The 22,762-nt window shown below is 38.5% G+C and overlaps 2 protein-coding genes across 4 annotated transcripts; both read right to left on the bottom strand.

Annotated features, from left to right (window-relative positions):
• Positions 1–3,630: 3,630 nt before the first annotated feature.
• On the bottom strand, positions 3,631–16,446 carry gucy2cb (guanylate cyclase 2Cb). 2 transcript variants are annotated; one of them, XM_053511047.1, is made up of 27 exons: positions 16,037–16,446; positions 14,857–14,969; positions 14,701–14,768; positions 12,754–12,969; positions 12,555–12,673; positions 12,361–12,460; positions 12,121–12,220; positions 11,900–12,032; positions 11,708–11,790; positions 11,415–11,535; positions 11,166–11,250; positions 10,943–11,045; positions 10,417–10,479; positions 10,243–10,314; positions 8,898–9,002; positions 8,716–8,802; positions 8,499–8,631; positions 8,280–8,417; positions 7,798–7,886; positions 7,573–7,664; positions 7,109–7,264; positions 6,736–6,928; positions 6,460–6,634; positions 5,693–5,791; positions 4,835–4,929; positions 4,631–4,707; positions 3,631–4,192 (listed from the first exon to the last, which is right to left on the bottom strand). In XM_053511047.1, exons 1-27 carry the CDS (start codon positions 16,224–16,226, stop codon positions 3,994–3,996), a joined length of 3,204 nt encoding a protein of 1,067 aa, XP_053367022.1. In that variant the 5' UTR covers positions 16,227–16,446; the 3' UTR covers positions 3,631–3,993. The 2 variants fall into 2 exon arrangements, with proteins under 2 accessions (XP_053367022.1, XP_053367023.1); XM_053511048.1 differs by lacking the exon at positions 16,037–16,446 and having other exon boundaries at positions 12,754–12,952; positions 14,857–14,946.
• A 2,506-nt stretch (positions 16,447–18,952) lies between these two features.
• csdc2a (cold shock domain containing C2, RNA binding a) lies at positions 18,953–22,291 on the bottom strand. 2 transcript variants are annotated; one of them, XM_053511810.1, is made up of 5 exons: positions 22,269–22,291; positions 22,071–22,137; positions 20,513–20,785; positions 20,249–20,371; positions 18,953–20,138 (listed from the first exon to the last, which is right to left on the bottom strand). In XM_053511810.1, exons 3-5 carry the CDS (start codon positions 20,686–20,688, stop codon positions 19,976–19,978), a joined length of 462 nt encoding a protein of 153 aa, XP_053367785.1. In that variant the 5' UTR covers positions 20,689–20,785; positions 22,071–22,137; positions 22,269–22,291; the 3' UTR covers positions 18,953–19,975. The 2 variants fall into 2 exon arrangements, with proteins under 2 accessions (XP_053367785.1, XP_053367784.1); XM_053511809.1 differs by lacking the exons at positions 22,071–22,137; positions 22,269–22,291 and adding an exon at positions 21,941–22,064.
• Between the last annotated feature and the right edge of the window lie 471 nt (positions 22,292–22,762).

The raw sequence follows: 22,762 nt of genomic DNA, 5'->3' as shown, positions 1-22,762 counted from the left end.
TTTTGATGGTCCGTCCAGATAATGAATGGGTCCCTGGTGCCCTGGAGCCAGTGACGCCATTCCTCCAAAGCCCACTTTATGGCCAACAGCTCGCGGTCCCCTACCCCGTATCGCTGTTGAGTGGAATCGAATTTTTTGGAGAAGAAACTACATGGGTGTAGTTTCTGATCTGGACCTCGTTGAGAGAGGACAGCTCCAGCGCCCACATCTGAAGCGTCCACCTCTACAACGAATGGTTTACTGGCGTCCGGGTGGAGGAGGATAGGAGCAGTGGTAAAAAGGGAGCAGAGCTTCTTAAAGGCAGAGATGGCGGTCTGGTTTAGTCGAAAAGGGGAAGATGATGGGCGAGTCAGGGCGGTCAGTGGCGCGGCAACTGTACTGTAGTCCCGGATAAAGCGACGATAGAAATTCGCAAACCCGAGAAACCGCTGAAGCTGCTTGAGGGTCTTGGGTAGGGGCCAATGACGCACAACTTCGAGTTTCTGCGGGTCCATGGCCACACCCTGGGGCGAGATGATGAAACCCAGGAACGTGGTGGAGCGCTCGTGAAAGGCGCACTTCTCCAACTTACAGTACAGCTGGTGGGCAAGTAATCTCTTTAGAACCGCCCTGATGTGCTGGATGTGTTCATCAACAGAACGGGAGTAGATGAGTATATCGTCCAGGTAAACGAATGCCCACCGGCCTAGCATGTCCCGGAGGACATCGTTTATGAAATGTTGGAAAGCGGCGGGGGCGTTGCACAGTCCAAATGGGATCACTAGACTCTCATAGTGTCCGGTAGGGGTGATGAAAGCCGTCTTCCACTCATCGCCCTCTCTGATGCGTACCAAGTTGTAGGCGCTCCTGAGGTCCAACTTTGTGAAAATGGTAGCACCAGAGAGAACGTCCAGGGCTGAGTTGGTAAGAGGCAACGGATGTCGATTCTTGATGGTGATGTTATTGAGCCCCCGATAGTCAACACATGGGCGAAGTTCGCCTCCTTTCTTCTTCACAAAGAAGAACCCCGCGGCAGCAGGCGAAGAGGATGGCCGGATGGTACCATGGCGGAGAGCGTTGGTCACATAGTCCTCCATAGCCTGCATCTCTGTGGATGACAATGAGTAGAGGTGGCCGCGGGGTGGGACAGTTCCCGGCTGCAGGTCTATTGCGAGGTCGTACGGTCTGTGAGGAGGAAGATGAGTGGCCCGTCTCTTGCAGAAGACCTCCGCCAGGTCCCGATAAGCGGCAGGGATGGCGTTGACGTCGACATCGGGGGCCTCGGACTCCCTAGAGCACGTCCCAGCCGCAGCCCGTAGGCACAGTTCGGTACAGGTCGCGCCCCACTGTAGAATCCGGTTCTGTCTCCAGGAGATAAGAGGGTCATGTTGGATGAGCCACGGAAAACCTAGGATGATTGGAGGAGAGGAGATGGGGGTGACATAAAAGTTGATCTGTTCCTGATGTTTATCGATGATGAGGATGATGGGATGAGTCTGGGTGGTGATGGGACTGGTGGAGAGGGGCCGACCGTCGACAGCGGTAATCCGAACCGGCTGGGATAACGCCTCGAATTTTAACCCCAATTTTTTGGCATAAGAGAAGTCAATGAAGTTGCCTGCGGCACCGGAATCGATGAACGCAGTACTCCTAACTTGTTTGTGGCCAAAATGGAGGTGTACTTGAACCGTGAGACGGGAGGAATCGGTCGAAGTGGAGGAGAGTTGGATATGACCCGGTGAGTGGTCCTCCTGTCTCACCGGGTCTGGCCGTTCTTCTGCGGTCAAGGAGGCGCGTCCTAATTGCATGGGTTCCCCGGCTCCTGTGTTAACCACGGCGGGAGGTGGAGATCCGGCAGGTCCGGTGGTTGTAGGAGTGACGGTAGATCGAGTGTCGAAAGCCGGGGCCTGGGTGACGAAGGTGGGCGAGGACATGGAGGGCGGCAGGGTCCGAGGAGCTGGCTTCGGGCGCGAGAGCATGCGTTGGTCAATCCGGAGGGCCAATTGGATGAGACCCTCCAGGGTCGCGGGCAACTCTCGTCCGGCTAGCTCATCTTTAATGCGAGACGCCAGTCCCTCGAAGTAAGTTGTGCGGAGGGCGGCATCTCCCCAGGTGGTCTGGATGGCGAGGGTTCGGAAATCCGCCGTGTAGCGACTCACGGACGACCCTCCCTGCCGTAAGTGATAAAGTTTGGTACCGGTCTCCACCTCACCGGCAGGATGTTCAAAAGTGAGCTGTAGTTGGCGTGAAAATTCATTGTAGGAGTGCGCTGTGTCTGAGCGCAGTACCGCCGTGGCCCACTCAGCTGCCTGCCCAGTTAGCAACGAGACGAGAAGAGCAATGCGGAGCCGATCGGTGGAGTATTTGGTGGAATTGAACTCAAACACCAGATCTAGCGCTGTCAAAAACACACTACATTTCCCGTCTGTGCCATTCCATTTATCTGGAAGCGAGAGAAAAACATCAGAAGGAGGGGGGGGGTTGATGCGGCGCCGCGGCCTCCGCGGCGGGGGGCCGGCTAGCCGCGCCAGCAACAGCCGCGCGGAGATCCGCGTTCTCCCGCCGAAGCTCCGCCACCTTGCGGCGCAAGGCCGCGACGTCTTGGATGCTCCGGCGCAGAGTAGCAAGATCTCCGGTTAGCTTGTCGATTAGCTCGGCATGCCGATCCACCACATCACAAAGACGCGCGTGATCCGCTGGGTTTACCGCGGAAGGCTCAGTCATTCTGTCATGAACTAACCCGAGGAGAACAGAAGACGTAGCTTTAGCGGTTAGCCCTTTGTAGCGTTAATGGTAAACCCAAACGCGGAGTGACACGAATAGGCAGGATAATCACGCTATTTGATCTAAGGACTCTCACAAATGGGGAGCAAGGGAGAGACACAAATCCAACCCGCGTCCTATAAACACACACTCAATCTGGAAGTAAACCCAAGAGGGTGAGTACTCACGGTTCGGTGAAACGGTCCGAGGCGACATGGACCGCCTTACTTCCGGGTCCTAGTGCCGGTCGCGGACTGAGTGTGCATGACATTTTCTCAGGTCTACAGATAATTCTCTTGCTCTCATGGCTTTGTTTTCACTCTGACACACTATCTACTATGAGACCATATATAGAAAGATGTGTGCATTTCCAAATTATGTAGATTGAATTCAATTAGGCACAGGTGGACTCCAATTAAGTTGTAGAAGCATCTCAAGGATGACTAATAGGAAAAGGATGCGTCAGCACTCCAAGTGTCATAACAAAGGGTCTGACCACTAACGTAAATCGGATATTTCAGTCTTTATTTTTAATAAAGTAATAAAAAAAAAACACTCCAAACACCTGTTTTACTTTGTCATTGTGTAGAATGTTGAGAGGGAACACAGGATTTGAAAACATTTTAAAATGAGTGTGAAACCCAGCAAAATTTAAAAACACTTGAAAGATTCTGAAAACTTTCCGTCAGCACTGTAAATACAACACACACATTATGTGCCCAAAAGACCATCATAGCCTTGCATTGTTCTACCCCAAGATGTTGCCACAACATTGGATGCCTTTCAATGCTTTTGCCATGAACATTTTGCTTTACTGGAACTTAAAGGCACTTTTTCTTTTTATATATTTCATATATTTCCAATATATTTCCAATATATTTCAGAAAGAGTATGTATTTTGATGTGTGCATTATTCATGAACATTTTCATAGGCATACAAATCAAGCACCTAAGTTGAATTGACATGGGGTAGCAGATTAAAAATTTATAAGTTAATGAAAAATTTACTAAATATTAATTTCCAATAAATGTTTATTGATGAAAACTTACTGTAATTAACTTGTAATGAGCAGTAATAAAGAAAATGAACAGTTGTAACTGAAAACCATTCACATAAGAAAATGATCGAACAATAAAAAAAGCTTTTAAAAGAATACAACATAAAAGGATACGAAATACATTAGTACTGATATTTAAATATAAATTATTTACAATATTCTGCAATGAACATGAAACAAATATTTTTACAGGCTACAGGTATGTACTAATGTTGTCTGCAATAGCCAAATGAAAGTACTCAGGCTGCTCACTGTCAGCCAGTTCTGAGTGACCTCTAAGCTTCCTCTGACGTGCTGAAAGTGTTTTCCTCTTCCAAAGGCTTGGAGACCGCTGCTCCAGACAACTCTTTATCATCTCTGCCAGATCTTGCTGCAGACGCTGGAAATTTTCACTACCATCACCAAAGAATACAGGAGATTAGCTTTTTTTCTGAGCTCTTTAAAAAAATGAAATTGAGAATACAACAGACAAAATCTTTTAAGTGGCTACAGGATAACAACAAAAAAGAGCTCTTTAACTATGGTATTTTTATGTGGAATTATGAAATATTAGGTGCAAGAAACCCCATATAATAGTCTGGTGCAGTGTATGATATCTTAAAGTTATTCCAGCAAGGTGATGAAATAAATCTAATACATTTGCAAAAACACTGTTGTTATTAACAATGATTTCAGAACCTTATCTAGTTAACAGAGCAACATTAACACTGGTTAATAACTATTTCACATGAAATATATTTACTTTATTAATTAGACAGTTGATAAATTTTGATTGTATACTTTTATAAATATTATGTAAATATTGTGGAATGAGTGAAAGAAAGACTCACGCTGTTGGGGGTGTAGGCAAATTGTAGTTTTGTCCAGTAACTCCTGTTAACCAGTATGTTGTCTCTTTGCCTTTACCCTTATAATAGCAATTGTAAAGACATAAATAATAGTGTAATGGTCGATACATTCACTCGTTTAATCTACCTAAGCTAACAAATTCTCTCTTTTTTTTATTGGACTGTGGCTTGTTAATTTGTACATACCTTTAAATATGTCTCTCCTCGCTTTATATATTCAAACTTGCAGTCAGCCTTCTTGATAATGTTGATTGTTGACTGACTTACATGGATTCTCAAGGCTGTATAAGGTGTGAACAAAGAAGGGCAATCTATAATTAATCTGTCAGGCAAGATTGTAATAGCAAATCTAGAAATTTCTGTGAGAACGTGATACATGGGAGTAACTGATCCTGGAGAACAACAGCCAAACAAAAAAAATCTCCCTTCGACCCAGCAGCTCCCCTAGAAGCTCCTCCCCAATCTCATGGACACGCATTACCAACCCCACTGAAGCTCTAAAGCTGGCCTCCTCCCAGGGGAACCGGGGAAAAGAAGTTGACCGAGAGTGCTCTCCAGTTGGCCGCTCGAGCAGTTAGACCCACTGTGAATCCTGGATCTTTTCACCCTGGCATAAAAAGCAGGACTTTGTTTCTGCACCACTCTGGCCAATCAACTTCCAGACCGGGGGTGAACTAGGGGAAAAAAGTCTTACCACCCCGCCATGAAAAGCGAAAAAAAAAGCAACCAGAATGTCTGGTGCAAATTCATTTGTCAAAACATTACATAAGCCTTAGTTTATCCAATATTAATATGGCTGTTTGTATTTGTCTTATTTAATAATTTCTTCCTCATTTTGTTTTTCACACTCCCCCAGCATTATGCAGTTTGGGTAGAACAGCAATGTTTTTTAGCGCATTTACAGCACGGACAGATACCAGTATGAGAGTAGAGATTCCCTAGTCGTTATTAGAACATAATCAATTGATGCACCTTTAAGAAAAAGATACATACATAATATACAGTAAACAATGTATGTAGTTATTCTTTGCTGGTAATACTTACGTAATCCTGTGGACTCCATGCGAGAGGCAGTGTTCACTGTGTCTCCAAACAGACAGTATCTGGGCATCTTGATCCCGACGACACCCGCAGCACAAGGGCCTTTGCATGTGATAAGCAGTAGTCATTTAATTATTAATTTCATTTGCAACATAAATCAGAACTTTTATGAAGAGTCAGAACAATAAATAACTGGATTTAAATAGTATAAACTGTCTTAATTTTTTTACCATTATGTTTTAGCCTCTTTTAATCATTTAAATTTTTGTTTGTATTAGTTTAATTATAATGACTGTTTTCAACTTAATTAATAGAAATATTTTAGAAAAATATTGTGGAAAATATTCCTTCCTTCTACTTATTATGACCATGATTATACATGTTAGATCTCATGATCAGACCCAAATATGTCTAAGCCTTACATTTTATTCTGAGGTAATATTACAAGCACAGTATAATTCTGCACATGCACCCATGCTTAGTTACTTTGTACTTAGTTAATAATATGCCCACTGTGTGCAACATTTACACCTCAATTTTTCATGCAAAAGGTACAGCTCAGCACTCAGCAAGCTGTAAATAGTGTTTAATCCTGATATGCCGTAATTCACATGATGGTTAAAATACACTTTGTATTTGTATGCAGTCACAGCATACAAGCCACCTTCCTGCAGCTTGCCCACATAACATAAATATCACCCTGGGCCACACACCTCACCTCTCAGCCCTGGTGTATGTGTTTGTGTGTGTGTACAAGGTCTGAACAATACCTGAGTGCACCCCTATTCGAATCCATACTGGTAAGCCAGGGAGGTGGCGCAACTCAAAAGTGCCCATGAAAGAAAGTATGTCCAGTGCCATATGGCAAATGTCCATCACATGTCTGTCTCCATTCCGCCGTGGGAGACCAGACACCACCATGTATGCATCGCCAATTGTCTCTACCTGAATCATTAACAGGCAAAAAGATCATATCATTTGATAGTACAAAATGGATTATGCACAAATACTGTTTAAATGGGATGTAGAATCATCTGCAAAGGCACCTTGTAGACATCATGATGATCGAGGATACTGTCAAAGTTTTTATAAATGTCATTGAGCATATCCACCACCTCCATGGGTGTGCTGTAGTGGCAAAGAGTGGTAAAACCCACAATATCACTAAAGTAGATAGTGACCTCTTCAAAAAGCTCAGGCTCCACAATACCAGTCTCCTTCAGAGAGCGGACCACTGGCCTAGAATATACAAATTCTTTCAGCTCGAGAGTTTTTGTGTACAACTTAAATTCAACTTTTATGTACACATAAAACACTGAAATTGTAAGGCACACTATGTCTGAAATAGAGGAAATGTATGGTTGTGTGTTGTGAACATGCAATCTGAGGACAGTGAACCTTTACAGTTTTGGACCTTACCCTGGGAGAAGCATGAAGTTGAGATTGTCTGCTCTGTCTCTCTCTGCCTTGTACAGTGCTGTGCGCTCTTCCACCAGGTACTCCAGGTTACGGGAATACATCTGTAGTCGCCGAATCAGATTGCCCATGTAACTCTCATTGGCCTGGTTGTGAAGGCTACGGAAATTTTTTTAAAACATGCTTGTAAGACTACATCAACTTCTATAGTAATTCTAATGTAGCATGATAATCACATACTACCAAAATATGTCATCAGGATTGGAATGTGCAATAATACTGTATATCTGGCTAAAAAACATTTACCTCTACCTTTATGCCACCACTTTGCATTATAGTTGGTATTATTGCTTATAATGATTTTTGCACTGCCTTGCAACATGTACAAATCCGGCAATACCTTTATTAATGCATCTGCCCATCTGTTTGTATTATAAATTTCTTTCTCCAGTCTGAATGGTTGTTACCTGACAATTTTCCCCAAAGTGCTTTCAATCTTTTTGAAATCTGGTCTTTTTTCAGGGTCTTCATCCCAACAGGATTTGATAAGCAAGTACACCTGAAACAGATTGGACAAAAGTCACAATACAATATTGGTCTTTTGTTTGCCCTCACATTTTTCAGAAATGTATTTAAATACCACATTAATATAATATACACAAACACACACATGTACATAAATCTATACACACCTCCAATTCATTTTCACTTGCAGTCTCAAAGTTTAGGTCAGGCCTGAAAAAGCACAGCATTCTAGGATACTGCACACGGTCCAACTTTTCTGTATAAAGAAAATTATGCTTATACACATAGTAATAGTATTTAAGAATGTGTTACTAATCAACATTTACTCTACCATGGCATTTTTCAGAGTGGATTTAACTTGTACGATGTCTCTGAAAATGAACACCAATAGCTGCCCAGCAGGGGTCAGTATGTGTATAACATTTACATTTAGGCATTTGGCAGACGCTCTTATCCAGAGCGACTTACATTTTTTATCTTATTACACATTTGAGCAGTTGAGGGTTAAGGGCCTTGCTCAAGGGCCCAACAGTGGCAACTTGGTGGTTGTGGGGTTTGAACCTGGGATCTTTCGAACCGTAGTCCAATGCCTTAACCACTGAGCTACCCCTGGCCTCAATATGGTATAACAGAGGTGTACCAGTCTCACCAGCTTTCTCAGAACAGGTCTGGGTGTAGAATGTGGACTTTCTCAGCATGATTTCCTGTGCAATTATAGCAAAACTATACACATCTCCCTTCTGGGAAATGCCCTCCTTTCGTAAGTGTTCAGGGGCAGTCCACAGATCTGTGAGAAACAAAACATTTCTAATTAAGTAAGAAATAAAAATCAGGTCAATGTAAATGCAGCCACCTGAGGAACACTTACCTCTATCTGGACTGAGGATAGTATTAAAACCAAAGCCAGTAATTTTTACTACCATACGGTTATCAATGACACAGTTGGTGGACTTCAGATGACCATGGACTTCAATATTGCTTGAGTGAAGATAGGACATACCCTGCATGGTGCCATATAAAAAATTTTATGCTTCTCAAAACATCCAAAAAATGTTCAACTTAAACAATAAAAAGTTCTAACATACCTTTGCAATGTCATACATGACAGAAATTTTGAACTCCCAGTCCATGAAGGTCTCCTCTGGGTAGGAAACCCTATCATTAAGTACATACTGAAAGAATACAGACATTAAAAATAGGTGTAAATTTGAGCTGAACCAGTGTATGGGTAACTTTATGATCTTGTGACTTGTGCTGTTCTACACACCCTCAGAGATCCTCGCTCGCCATACTCAAACACTCCAAAAACCTCATGATCAATCTTTACTGTACCATAAAATTTTATTAGGTTGTAATAATCGATCTGTAATAGCTAAAGAGAAAGTAGACCATCGAAAATTTTAGTTAGCTTGCATTTAAGATACATTGTACTGCTTCAAGAAATATAAAACATGTTTCCAGTGAAGGATTTAAAATTTATACACACAGGGTGATGGAGTTCAAACAAAATTTTCCACAACTTCACCTTTTTATATCTTACCATACATTTTTGCTTTGTTAAATGAATTATTAGGGTAAGTTAGTGCCATAGGAGCTCATTCGAACAGATGTCCTGTAATGATTTTTGACTGCAACCACTTGAATATTTATAGTATTGGAACATTCTAGAACAGCTGACTTAAAATAACAACTGACTATGGTTGTTATTATTTAATTGCCTAATGCCATATGTTCTATTTCATAGTTATTTAAAACTCCCACATTGTTCAAAAAAAAAAAATTGTTAGATTTTAACTAATTTTAATTACTATACAAATGTTTTACTGGGTCAGAACTCTTAATGGGTTTACATACACTTATTATTTGGTGGCAATGTCTTCTAAGCCAGAATTGCCAATATCTCCTGACAGATCAGGTGTAGCTCAGTCAGGTTATTTGGTCTCCTTGCTTAACCAAACTCTTTTGTGATGGCCACTGAAATACTTTCACCAGTCGAATCTAACTTTGTGGCTGATTTCATGAAATGTGTCCTATGTATTTCTAAAGAATCCTTTGATGCCAACTTTTTTCTAAGTTACACCGGTCCATCCAAACATCACCACAACATAATCCTGGATTTTGTTTAAATTAAATCCTCATACTTTTTTTCCTGTGGACATATTGCTGATCATTGTGACCAAGTTCAATTTTGAGAACACTACTCTAAAAGTTAGATCATCACCTGCAAAATCCAGTCTGTTTTTCTTAAAGGGGCTTTTTCACACAAGTCTAATTGTGTTCTAATTGGGGATGTCTTCATCAGTTCCTTTGTTTTGACAGATGCTTATACATTTTTATTTGTTTAAAAAATAAATTGCCCATAATGAAGAACCAAGTTGCTTGGATTGGTTTAAACATGCTATAGGGTACATTTTAGCCATTTGGAATACAGGTACCGATACGGTGAAGTCTTGCAGTAATAAATGTACGGAAATATAAAATATCTGAAGTTATGGAAAAACTGATATTAAACTTCTTTATCATAGGTATATGTACAAAAGTTTGACAAAAGCTTGTTACAAATAAAGTGCAAATTGTCGTGAAGAGGGGGAGAAAAGGGACATGTCGCTTACCGCATTAAGTGCTATCCTCTGTCTTTCACTGAAGCAGCCATCAGAGTGCTTCAGATCTTTAAGGATTACAATCTATGATAACAAACATGCATTTGTTTTAAAATATAAGGTTTTGTTTATTTTTTTATAAACCAGTAAGATGATGAGATAGTTACTAGGAGAATAAAAAAGCACCTTTTTATCATAGCGTGCCCGGCGAATCTTCTGACTTGTATCTTTCCAGGCGTCCTCATCAATCTGATTAATCAAATGAAGTGTTTAGTAATAATTAATTGTCTACTAATTATTAATTGTCTACTACCTCTAAATGAATTTCATTAAATGTGGGTAAATGGACCTAGTAGCCATTTGCTGATGAATCATAAAAGCAAGCCATATAAACCAATAGCCATATAACTAAAAACCAGTTAAACGATGAATAGTTCAGTTATAAATATTCATAGCATGCATATATTATTTGGCTGATGTATTTCAATATGTTAACAAATGTGATCCAATGGAAAGATACAAAGAAATTTTAAGTGTTAAAAAATGAACTAAAAAAGAACAAATCATGCCTCATACATTACTGTCTTCATATTATTTCTATTCCTAGTTGTGTCCTTTACAATGTGAAAATGACTAAAGCAAAGTAAATGGATCAAGATCCAAAATGATCCAAAAGCATACAGCCTAGATCTGCATTATTGACAAACATTACCTTAAGAGACACCATATTTCGCTCACTGGACTCTACAGGGGTAAGTTGCTCTACAGGGATGTGGGACCATTGTCTCTGTTTACGACGGTATGACCTGTTCTGCCTGGAAAAGCAGAAAGGATATTTCGTCATGTTTTCCAAACACAATTAAAACAGAAAGCAGACAACTGGATAATAAAATGTGACAGGGAGGAGCTATAGTGATCATCTGTGATGTTCTTACCAGTATAAGACAAACGCAACTGTAGCTATCACTACCAATGCTAATGAGACCAGGGATATAATAACAATGTTTTCAGCCAGCAGACCTGGGTATAAATAGTGCAAAAAAGTGTGTTAGAAACCACTGATAAGTGTCTGTACAAAAAGACATTGTGCACACTATACATATGGCTTATCTGTACTTAATATCATACAAACAGTGTCAAACAGCTAACAGCAAAAAACTATTAAATTAGAAAAACTATAGCACCTGTGTTATAAACACGAGGTTGATCATCAGGAAGTTGCTGGTGAGGCCAGATGAATGAAGGATTGCTGTCTACCAGTGTTGTTTTATTATTGCTGGTGTCAAACTCATACAGAACTTTGTACTGAAGGACAGAAAGGGGAACTTAGGCTTATATGTCTGATAACGAAAACTGATTGCACACAATGGTTGTCAGTATCATGGCAGTGACTTTAAAAATGATTCCCACATTTCCATAATCTCCCAGGCAAATAAATCTGGTCTAGTAACTTGAGTAGTTAAAGATTATTGATTACCTCATTGCTGGTGTTGGTGTAAATCAGTGAAAACACCACATCTCTATCCCCATGCTCATCTATCATATAATCTCCTGCAATACCTTTAATCATAAACATAGAGTATTCACACAGGTTTATTTTTTACATTATAATTTTACAAACTGTAACTGTGACATAATTAGGAAGCCAACAGGATTTTAAGTCTCCGACCTTTAAATGACACATTTCTGAAATAGTTTATGTTGACGCTGTCTACATCCAAGACAGGATTGCTCCAAATTTGCCTCATGACCTGCCCAAACAACAGCACGGCATCATGGTATGCTGCAATATAATCATTCATCTATAGTCAACAAGACAAAAGAAAACAGATGTTTAAAAAAGGTACAATGAGAAAACATTTCTATATAAAAAGCAGGGAAAACCCTCACCGTGTTGTTGGAGGTTATAGTGTAACTCCGACTATTGGGCATTGTCAGGACTAAGACATTCTTCATAGCATCATTGGATGGTTCAAGGTAGTATTTGTCACTAAAATGAGATGTTTGGCAAAGTCTAGTTTAGTCTTAGTTTGCTATGTTGTTTCCCATGAGCACCATAACAGAAATTTAAGCTTCAAAAGAAAACTTAGTCTAAAAGGTTAAAACAGCAGTAAACGGTGGATGACTAACTTGTACAGATCAATGAGAATAAAGGCAATTTGAGCATCAGCATCCAGAGAGCCATTCTTCAACTCAATTATATCATCAGGAGTTCCACATAATATAAACACTGTGGTAGAAAGAGATGCTAGTTAGTGATGGACAAACATTTGCGTGTATAAAAAAAAGTGAAAATAAAACAAAAACATGCAATATATCCTTACAGTTACTTTCTTTCTTCTTTTTTAGTGCAGCACTGAAATCTTCTTCTTTTCTGAGCACCACCCGTGTCTTAACACTGGCAGCAAAGGAGCCTGAGGCAACCTCTAGGGCATTCAAGTACCTAGGAAAAAAAAAGTTATATGTCATTAGCTTCCGACAAGGTAAACTTATTTCTTGCAAAGAACACTTCCGGTAACTCACCAAAAGCAATCCTCTGTGATATTGGCTTTTTTGTAGATGTATGTATTCTCCCAGGAAGGCTTAATTCTGTCTGAGAAGTTCCAGAAGTTGATAAAGAAGTTGGAGACCTTGCGAGCAGGAGGCAGTATTCGTGTCAAGTCTGCTTTGAAGTCACAGGACAGGCCAAAGCTTCCCGCTGAGATGATGGGCATATTGAGTGCTAGACCAACATCACGACTGTCAAAGACCAGGTCAAACATAAGATAAAATATTTCCAAGAGAAGAAACTTTATAGTTTCTTCAACTGAAACAGATATTTGTCTTTCCATTAAAAAGCACTGGGCTATGTGCCAATTCTAGACATTTTCAGGTCACTACAGGTCAAATTTTAAGTGCAAAGTGAGAATCTGAGACCAAAATTGTACACTTATGCATTCAAACTTTAAACATAACTACAAGCCTAAACATTATTAAAAAATTGCATGAGTTTTAATCATACAATGTATTTTGACTTAAATGAAGGCATGTGTGAGGTATGCCTGGTTGTAAAATTAACCTATAGAGCATTTTCTGATTCAAGATCGGCTCAAGTGAGAAGCAAGTGTTTAGTCCATCACCAGTGTCTAATAAGTAACCACAATTTATCATGCTGAAATTTATCTTCTGGCAAAACACCTTCAATACTACGTAATTTGGCCATTTTAGGCCAAAATTAAACATATACATACTACATTTGTATGTAGTTAACAGCTTTAATCAATTGAAAATCTTTTTTTTATTTTTTTTATCAAAGACAGCCTCTTAAGGTGAACTGTAAACAGCATATGTTAACTTATTTTCTTTAAAACTGTAAAGTACACAGTGCATTAAGACAATGGTTCTCAGCCCTAGTCGTGGGGGACTATTGCACTAGACATTTTGTGTTTTCTTATTTCCTATGACACTTGACTAATCAAGACTAGAGTTAGGAACGACTGGATTAAAGCACTGGTTGTATTTTATTAATTCTTGACAAATGGCAAATGAAAGAAGCAAATTGAAAGTATTTAAAAGTTTGTTTGTTTTTTAAACTATCATTTCACATGCTTACATTGTAATTTCATTAACCTACTTTGGTATCTCAAGGTTTCACTAAAATGTGTGCACATTTAAAATAATACTATAGATTGAGCTGAATCAAGTGATGCTTTATAAGCTAGAAACCATCACTGTTAAATTAAAGCAAATTGTAACTAAACAGATCATTCACAATATAAATACACTATATAACTCATAATTATAATCAAGAATATTAATTTCTGATTATTGGGTTCCCTGTTGAGTCTGGTTTCTCTTAAGGTTTCTTCCTATTGCCATCTCAAGGAGATTTTCTTTGCTACCATCGCCCCTGGCTTGCTCATCAGGGACAATCTGATAAATATGATTTATACATATTTTCTCACAAATTTTCAAATAATTTCCCTAGTTTTCTTTCGACTTTCTTTCTTGTAGAACTGATTTACGTAAATAAACAGTCTTAAAAGCACTATATAAAGAACAGTTAATTGAATGATTGTCATTATCATATAATTGCCGCATTTTCATTTCATTTTTATTTTGTCTTGCTTTTATGTTACATTTAATTATAACTAACATCATAGAATAATAATAATTTATTTGTTTAGTCTGCATTTTGTATCTGATTTTTTAATATTCATAGGCAAGTACTTGAGTTTAAAGTCTGTCATCTTAACACTATTGAAAGTATTAGGCACTTCTACTCAAGAAAGATCTGGTGATCTTACACTCATGTACTGCGTGCAAGTGATTTGCATAATCTAAACAAAGGGCCTTAAAAACTGATATAAGTAGGTCTGTACAAAGGTCTGAATACATGCAAATTTCTCTACATAAATATTGACAAAACTTTTAGACTTAAGTTACCAACTCTAAATACAGCCCAAAATGAGTAATTTCAGTCTAACTCACTCCACCAGTTGGAAAGTTGCATAGGTACAGGACGGTCCCAGCAAAGCGCAGCCAACCATTCCTGTGTTCTACAAAAGAATGTTGGCTGTGAGATTTAGCAGTGTTCACAGTGATAACCATGTCTCAAAGTAAATAAAATCTAAAATTAACTCTCACCTGGAGGTCTATCAGGATCTCTACTGCCTCACAGATGCTGCTGCTACAGCCTTTATTTTGGTAATAGATGGTTTGAAACCCATTGTAGGTAGCAGTCAGATTGTGGAGTACATCTAAAACCACAGCAGCAGTGAAAGAATTAACAACACTTAACAAAATCATGGCCCTAAATGTGTTAATTTATTTTAGTCAAAGCTAATATATCTTCACCAGAAAGTATATGCAAACTTCAAGCACACAGGCCGGAGGTGAAATTAAAACCCACACAATGCAGTCATCCATCTGAGCATATTAAATGTAAAAAATATGATTGTGCATTTTTTTACTTATACGTATGTTGCATTTCAGGTATGCACATAAAGAATAAGCCATACTGTTATCTACTAATCATAATTTTAACCATAGAGCAGTTTTATAAATTTTTGTTGCAACAAACTAAGTATGAGTTTACAGACTTACTAGATCCAAGATCCATCATATATTTTCTGCTCTCTGGTAAAGCGACATTCAGGACACAATAAAAAGTAATAATAATTATTATTTTTATTATTATTGTATCCTAAATGTGGCGGCACAGTCAACACTGTCGCTCTGCACCTCCAAGGTCAGGGTTTGATTCCCACCCCGGGGTCTGTGTGCACTGAGTTTGCATGTTCTCTCTGTGGGGTGGGTTTCCTCCGGGTACTCTGGTTTCCTTACACAGTCCAAAAACATGCATATTAGGCTAATTGTTCCTGAATTGCCTGCAGTGTGTGAATAAGGATGTGCGCCCGCAATGGATTGGCACCACATCCAAGGTTTACACGCCTCGTACCCTAAGTTTCCTGGATATACAGGATAAAGCGGTATAGATGATAAGTGAGTGAGTAAGAGTGTATCCTAAATGTTACTTCAACAGAGAGCAAATATATGATGGTTCAATAATAATAATAATAATAATAATATCTTATTACATTTCTCCACCATTATATTTGTATTATTGTGGTTATTAAGTTACTACAGAATAATTTTAATAATAAAATTGACTGGTGAGTTTATTTGAAGGTAGGAAGGTCCACACCTTATTTCCAAGTACACTGCACTTTAATTCTAGTTCACAAACTACAAGGACAACACGTCTATTTTCTCTCTAACATTAAAATGTTTGTTGGTTTTAATTATCAAGAATAAATAAACCTACTATTTTTGAAGTTGATCTCCGCGTCGGATTCAATGGCTTTTATCACCGCTGGCCGAACGAAGTTCATACTCCAGGGGGAAACGCCATCCTGCAGCAACACCACGTTCATCATGTACATACCGTTTAGACAAGACAAGTGCAGCGTCTGTGGAAGAGTCGAGAACAAACACGCAAAAATCCAGTAACGCATTTTCAGTCATTAAAAAAAGCCACGTCTCTTAAAAAAAAAAAAAAAAGCTTAAAATGTCTTCAAAGGATTTTTAACAAATATTTATAATTAAACAAGCCCAAATGTAGGTGTAACAGTGTATGCCGCTAAAAAAAAAAATAGGTTTATTATATAATATTAGCCTAGTACAAGAAAAAAACGACGTAAAAAGCGGTAACGCGTGAAGGCGAGTTGTCTCTGCGGTGTGAAACACCTGTGCTCGTTAATGAACTACAGAGCGGAACAGAGCTCGCGCAATAATAAACCGCCTCTGTGTGAGGTGAGACTCTCTCAGGAGTCAGTCCATGAAAACTGCAGCCACTGTGACCATGCTGCAGTCTACTTTATAAACTGTAATACCATAACAGCTAAAATATACCATTTGGTCTTAACTTTAACTTTAACTTCTCAGTGATGCAACTTTGTTTTAAAAAAAAATTCTCAACAGTCTTCAAATTCCTTCTTTTTGGATGGATCGACATAAACCACAGTTATCTTGAAATATTAAAGTTAAAACATCACCCAACTGTTGATTATTTTCCACTGTCTGTTAATGTTATTTATTGAGTTGTCCAGTGTATCTCTGTTTACACAGACAGATCCATACAATTCGGAATAAATATAAGTTGTTTTTTTTTTGCCATTTGTTCTTTGTACACCACCACACAGCTTTTAAAATGAAGCACTTAAGAAGTGACTTTCAGCTTTATTTCGTAGAGTTTGATAAATGTAAAGAGTGCATTAACAAGGTACTTGTACAGGTAAATGGCTGTAATTCCTGAAGGGTTAATGCAACAATTTTGTCAAATCCATTGAATTAAAGCTGAAAGTCTTGACTTCTCTTATATATTGAATGTTTCATTTTAGTGCAATGTGGTGGTGTACAGAGGCCAAATGCCTTGTTGTTGTTGTTGTTGTTGTTATTTTAGTCTCCTGCTTACATGAACAACACAATTAATGGGATGCCTCATACAGTAAATAGTTTTAGTGGAGATGTTATCTCTTGACCCATATGCTTTTATGTCTGAGCATAACAGTATCATTCATTCAATTCTTCATTCATTCACTTTGCCTACTACATATTCTAATCAAGGTCATAGGGAGCTTAAACTTCAAGGAACTCAGAGCACAACGCAGGGTACACCCTGAATGAGTTTCCAACCTCGCAGGGTACAGGCACACACATTCACACACTTAATCATAGATTTTAAAATACCAATCACTTACAATGAATGTTTTTAAACTGTCTGGGAAATTGGAGCAGCTAGAAGAAGTTCACCCTGGGAGGACATGCAAACATTGCACAAACAGACTGGATGGGAGATTTGAACCTAACTATTGAGAGGGATTGGAATGTGCTTCAAAATTCCTTTTTCTCGAATTTTCCCGCTTGTCACAATTTGGCTGTAGTTTTCATGGAGTGACCCTTAGATAAGAGCCCTGTTTAAACATGTATGATTGCCCGCATCTGCTTACAGCTGCACTATTACAAATGCAATTACAGTTTAGCAAATATAGAATGACAGCTAGTCACCTGTTGTTGTGGTCCCTCAGTAAACAAAGGCTTTAAAACAAATGTCAGATAACACATGTGACTTTTTTGATATTACCTGTTTTTTATCTAACCAACTATACTTCTATATGCAATCACGTGATGTTATTATGCCTATAGAACAGTCCCAGGATATTTTAATGTTTCCCATTTTTCTACTGTTTTGTTAAATGGGCTAATGTAAAAAGTACATATTAAATATTAAAATGTTTTACTTATTTCTTTATTTATAAGAAAGTATAAATACTTATTTGTAAAATGAATTACAAAAACCTTTCATTATAGCTTGATCTTAATCTGAGGGGCATTTTTTCTTGCCTATGTCATTTTTAATAACATTGTATCACTACTGAAATGTTGTACATTAGCCTTCTTGATTGAGCTTAATTAATTTGTTAAAGACTGTAAACTAGCCTTGCAGTTCTGCAGTACACATAGCTGCCGGTTATTTATTGACTTATAGAAACCTTAATTTTAATATTTATCCTTATATTAAAACCTGTTAGAAAGAAATTATAACAGTAAAGGAAGAAAACAATTACACTTAAGGTGCAAAGGTTAATGTGCTATAAACCTACTGTGCTGCTGGGTAACTGAAGTGTCATAAAATCATACATAGTTTACTATTTTCAGCACAGCACTAGTTCTCCTTTTCATACTAAATGAACACCGTTTCTGAATGCAAAACAAAACGGGTACAATTAATTTGTTACAATCAAGTGGGTATATCATGTACTATTTTACACATATATGTACAGTTGTATGCAAATGTTTGGGTACACCCAAGTATATTACACTATTTGTTGTTGTTGTTTTTTTTTAAAGGAAAAGACAAGCCTCTCCCGGGAGACTTAGGGCACAGGTGGGGTACACCCTGGATAGGGTGGTAATCAATCGCAGGGCCCACACATATACCTACACTCAGATACTTAATCACACACTATGGGTAATTCATTGACATTTAAGCAAATACCTACACTCAGATACTCAATCACACACTATGGGTAATTCATTGACATTTAAGCAGATAACTTATATATATATATACACACCTGCAAAACATTTGCATATGATTTGCAGATTTTACTCAGTTTCCGTATTCAAATTATATTCCATTGTATCTGTATGATCAAATGCATTTATTCTCAGACAACTGTAAATTCAAAACCAAATCTTTATTACACTGTAAATACAATAAAATTACACATACACTAAATTTTGTAAATAAGTGAATTTGAATGGGATATTTAGTTAAATAATTGTTTACTTAAAATTCTTATAATGCACACAGTTTGTTTCAAATGAGGACAATCTAATGTCAAAAACTATTAGATGAACAGCCTATTATCAAATGGATAAGGTTTGTGCGCAGGTCCAATGTCCTTAAAAAAAGTTATTTACTTTGACCAAGAACGGACAATGCTTGAGTAGTTGTACTTTGTTACCATACTTAATAGTTTTTCTCATGTTCCATTATGAAGATAGCACTATAGCTAACCATATCTGTCTGAATATGGAAAATTCATTGCAGTGAATCTTTTAAAGATACGCGTCCCTGGGCAAAAATAGAAACTATTTGACTGTCACTTAATTCAGTTTTTTTGGCAGGATACTTCTGCTTTAATATTAAGTAAGATTTTGACTATTTATACCTTGACTTAAGTATAATTTCTTAATACTTTGTCCATCCGGACTGTGAGGTAAGATAACTGAAATTTACATTTACAAAAATCTGACATTTGTATTATTAAAGAGCATAATTTTCACTGACCTTCCATAACACATTAGCATTTTGGTTGTCAGTATTATGCAACCACAATGCAGCAAAATTATAAAAACAAACAAAACAAATAAATACAGGTAGACAGACAGACAGACAGATAGATGAACAAACAGACAGACATTTCTAAACAGATTGAGACTTTGTGTTTTTATAATACTATCATTTTAAAAGCTCAGTCAGGCCTGCTAAACTAACTTATATCAACTTAGCATTTATTTGCCAAGCTAAATACTCAGAAGATACACGACCCCAAATTCATCCATAACCTACTTTTACACATGACACCATTCAAGCATAGCCTTTGGCTATTTTATTACATTGGATTTTCCTTCTCCATGCCCGAATTCATCCTGCTGAAACTTCTGTTCTTCATTCTTGCAAGAGTAAACATCTGAGCTATGAGCTGATGACTTGTCCAGACCATGTCTCATGCTTTGTTCCCGGTGTAAGGTTAGTGATTACCACCTCTACAGCTTGAAACTTCAGATTCTTCGGTGGAACAGGGCACACTTTGTAGGTCACTTCATCTCCTTCCACTGGTACATATTCACCCTCAATGCTGACAAACACAGGACACATACACTATTACTCTCTAATATTTAGATATTATGCAGATATGCAGATCCAATGCAGCACATATGATAAATACTTTTGTTATGGTGTACTTACTCTGAGATGTGAACAAATATGTCCTCTCCTCCATGAGTGGGTCGGATGAAACCATGTCCCTGGGATCTAGAGAAGTTCTTGCAGACTCCCTTGAAAACTGGTCCAGACCTGGACCTCACAGTTCTGGAAGACAGAGTTAATGATAAAAGTGACTCTAGAAAGCCAAACCGTGTCATACATTTAGTAAGACAGCATTGTCAAAACTGATCCAGCACACAAGTTTTATTATATTTGTCTAACATAAAGTTTGTAACTCCGACTTACGCAGAGTAGGAGCGATTGCGTTTGGTCGGAAGTGGACTTGTTGTGTCCCCGGCTTGTGGTGGTTTCCTTTCCCAGACATGACTGCCCCCTCTCAGAAAAGGGAAAGAGATTGGGAGGGAAGTGTGAGGTTTGTGTAGCAGGGGATCAGATGAGGATGAAGTGTCTGAATCAGTCATTGTTCAGAGGAGTCTGAGCCCTCTGAACTGTCGAGCTCCACTGGCAGAAGACTAATCAGGTGAGCCACAAAGGAGTAGATTCAGAAGCAGGAAAGCACTGCACAGATGCACAAATTAATATACATAATATAGATTAGAATGTACAGAACAATTTAGCTATAATGTGAGCAAACAACATTTATGACAATAAACACTTAGCATCAGCAATGAGTAGTGTGTAGTAGTAGATGTGTGTAGTGACTCGAGCTCATCTCCTGTAACACATCATGTATTAGTCACCCTCACTGCACTCTGCCCTTGAGTACAAAGGGACCACCACTTCATAGGTATGCAGTTTAATATATTCTTCATGCATATGCTTTTTTTTAAGGCATAATACAGGACTGCTATCTGCAGTCTATTCTCAACCCAGCGGCAACAGCGAGGTGTGATAGTAAATTCTAGCAAATGATTCTGATCAGTGCTACGCAGACAATCATGTCAGCATCATAGAGAATGGTCCACCACCCAGATATCACTGAGTCATCAGTTGTTTTTATTAATGCGCAGGAATATGGGATGGCAAATTGAGTGGAAGGAGATGTATCTTTTATTGAAATGCATAAATATATGTGCCATGCTTGGTCTTTCCTTACATGTAACAGCATTGGATAAATAACTAACTAGCTCAAATTCACTGAAGGTAGTAACAGTTGAAAGAACCAGCGAGTGCAACTAGAAGACATGGGTGCACCTGTAAATATCTGGCAATACAGGGTATTCACACAAAAAGGTCGAGGGGGAAATGCTCGGAAACCAGAATGTTTCTATAATATCAATAAACTGTGAACATTAGAGGTGTAACACAAACCGGAATTTTAACATCGTCATGATGCTGAAGCAGAGAGCGCTCGGTAATTCACTGTGCTCCTGAAGAGATGTCATTTCACTCCATAAAACCTGGGCGTAAATGGAGATTATCTCCATGTGAGAATGTATTGTTCTCGTTTTTGTACACAGAATATCCAAATGCACACACACGGAACCTAATAATTAATAGTCTCCATCAGCGGTTTGTTGTTATAGCATGATTAATTATTATAGCTGAGAGAAAAACGATTAGCGACGTAAAAACACCACAAGCTTTCCTTTCGCTTGTAAACATGAACGCGTTATAAAAAAAAATAAAAAAAAAACAGCATGGCGTTTTATTTATGCGTGGACGAGGAGGAGGTGGGATGGACCTGGCCACCACTGAAGAATAACCTCTTACCGTACTGTATTTCCAAAATGTCCGCGGGTGTAATAGGTTTATTCTTCACTCCATGTTTATCTGAAGCTCATCCATGAGCGACACTCAGCTGTTTGCTCTAAAAGAAAACACCAAACCAGGCAGAGCTTACCGAATGATGTGCTGAGAAAACAAGGAGGAGGAGGAGGAGAGGAGGAGGGGGTCGGGATGTGCCTTTTCTAGAAAAAAAAAAAAAAAAAAGTACACTCATTTACACGTCAGAGGGTTAGTGTACCACTTATTATTTATTTAAGTTTTATTTCTATTGAGCTTTTAATAATAAGCATGGTCATAGAGCAGCTTCACAGACCGCCGGTTGTAGATTTAGCCGATAGAGTGTTTACATCCGAGTGAGTCAAGTGCGCCAGTGGCTGTGAAAACTCCCTGAGACGACATGAGGGGGAAAAAACCTTGAGTGCTAACTTAAAAAGGGAACCCGTCATTTTCTAACACTGGATAGTAGAAAATAGGGTGGAAAAATGATACAGTAGAAAGTGCTGTCATTTACTGTAGTTTGCTGATGCTCAAATCATTTCAATTAACATAAGACACATTACTTGTATATGTTTAGTAAATATATACGTATATAGTATTTTTACTTTCAATCATGCAACACGATTTCTCACTTTGATGTTCAGTATTCAATTGTAGCACTTGTTTAAAGGCCAAGATCAAGGAAATGTCGTCACTATGTTTATACATCAAAGTAAGACCATATACTTTTCATCTAAAGATTTTTTTCATGAAATCAATCTGATTCACAATGTCATCAATCTTCAACACTAAAATCATGATTTGATAATT

Source organism: Clarias gariepinus, chromosome 14, assembly GCF_024256425.1.
Source record: "Clarias gariepinus isolate MV-2021 ecotype Netherlands chromosome 14, CGAR_prim_01v2, whole genome shotgun sequence".
Lineage (NCBI taxonomy): Eukaryota > Metazoa > Chordata > Actinopteri > Siluriformes > Clariidae > Clarias > Clarias gariepinus.
Note: the sequence above shows the minus strand (reverse complement) of the source record. Positions and strands in the feature narration are given on the sequence as shown.

Excerpts from the sequence above, each read along its gene's own strand:
- gucy2cb (XM_053511047.1), bottom strand. The coding sequence starts at position 16,226 with ATGCGTTACTGGATTTTTGCGTGTTTGTTCTCGACTCTTCCACAGACG. Across the intron at positions 14,970-16,036 it reads GGAGATCAACTTCAAAAATA|ATGTACTCCACAATCTGACT; the intron begins GTAGGTTTATTT and ends CTGTGGTTTTAG. Across the intron at positions 4,708-4,834 it reads GAGGAGAGACATATTTAAAG|GGTAAAGGCAAAGAGACAAC; the intron begins GTATGTACAAAT and ends TGCTATTATAAG.
- csdc2a (XM_053511810.1), bottom strand. The coding sequence starts at position 20,688 with ATGACTGATTCAGACACTTCATCCTCATCTGATCCCCTGCTACACAAA. Across the intron at positions 20,372-20,512 it reads CGCAATCGCTCCTACTCTGC|AACTGTGAGGTCCAGGTCTG; the intron begins GTAAGTCGGAGT and ends TCTGTCTTCCAG. Across the intron at positions 20,139-20,248 it reads ATATTTGTTCACATCTCAGA|CATTGAGGGTGAATATGTAC; the intron begins GTAAGTACACCA and ends TGTGTTTGTCAG.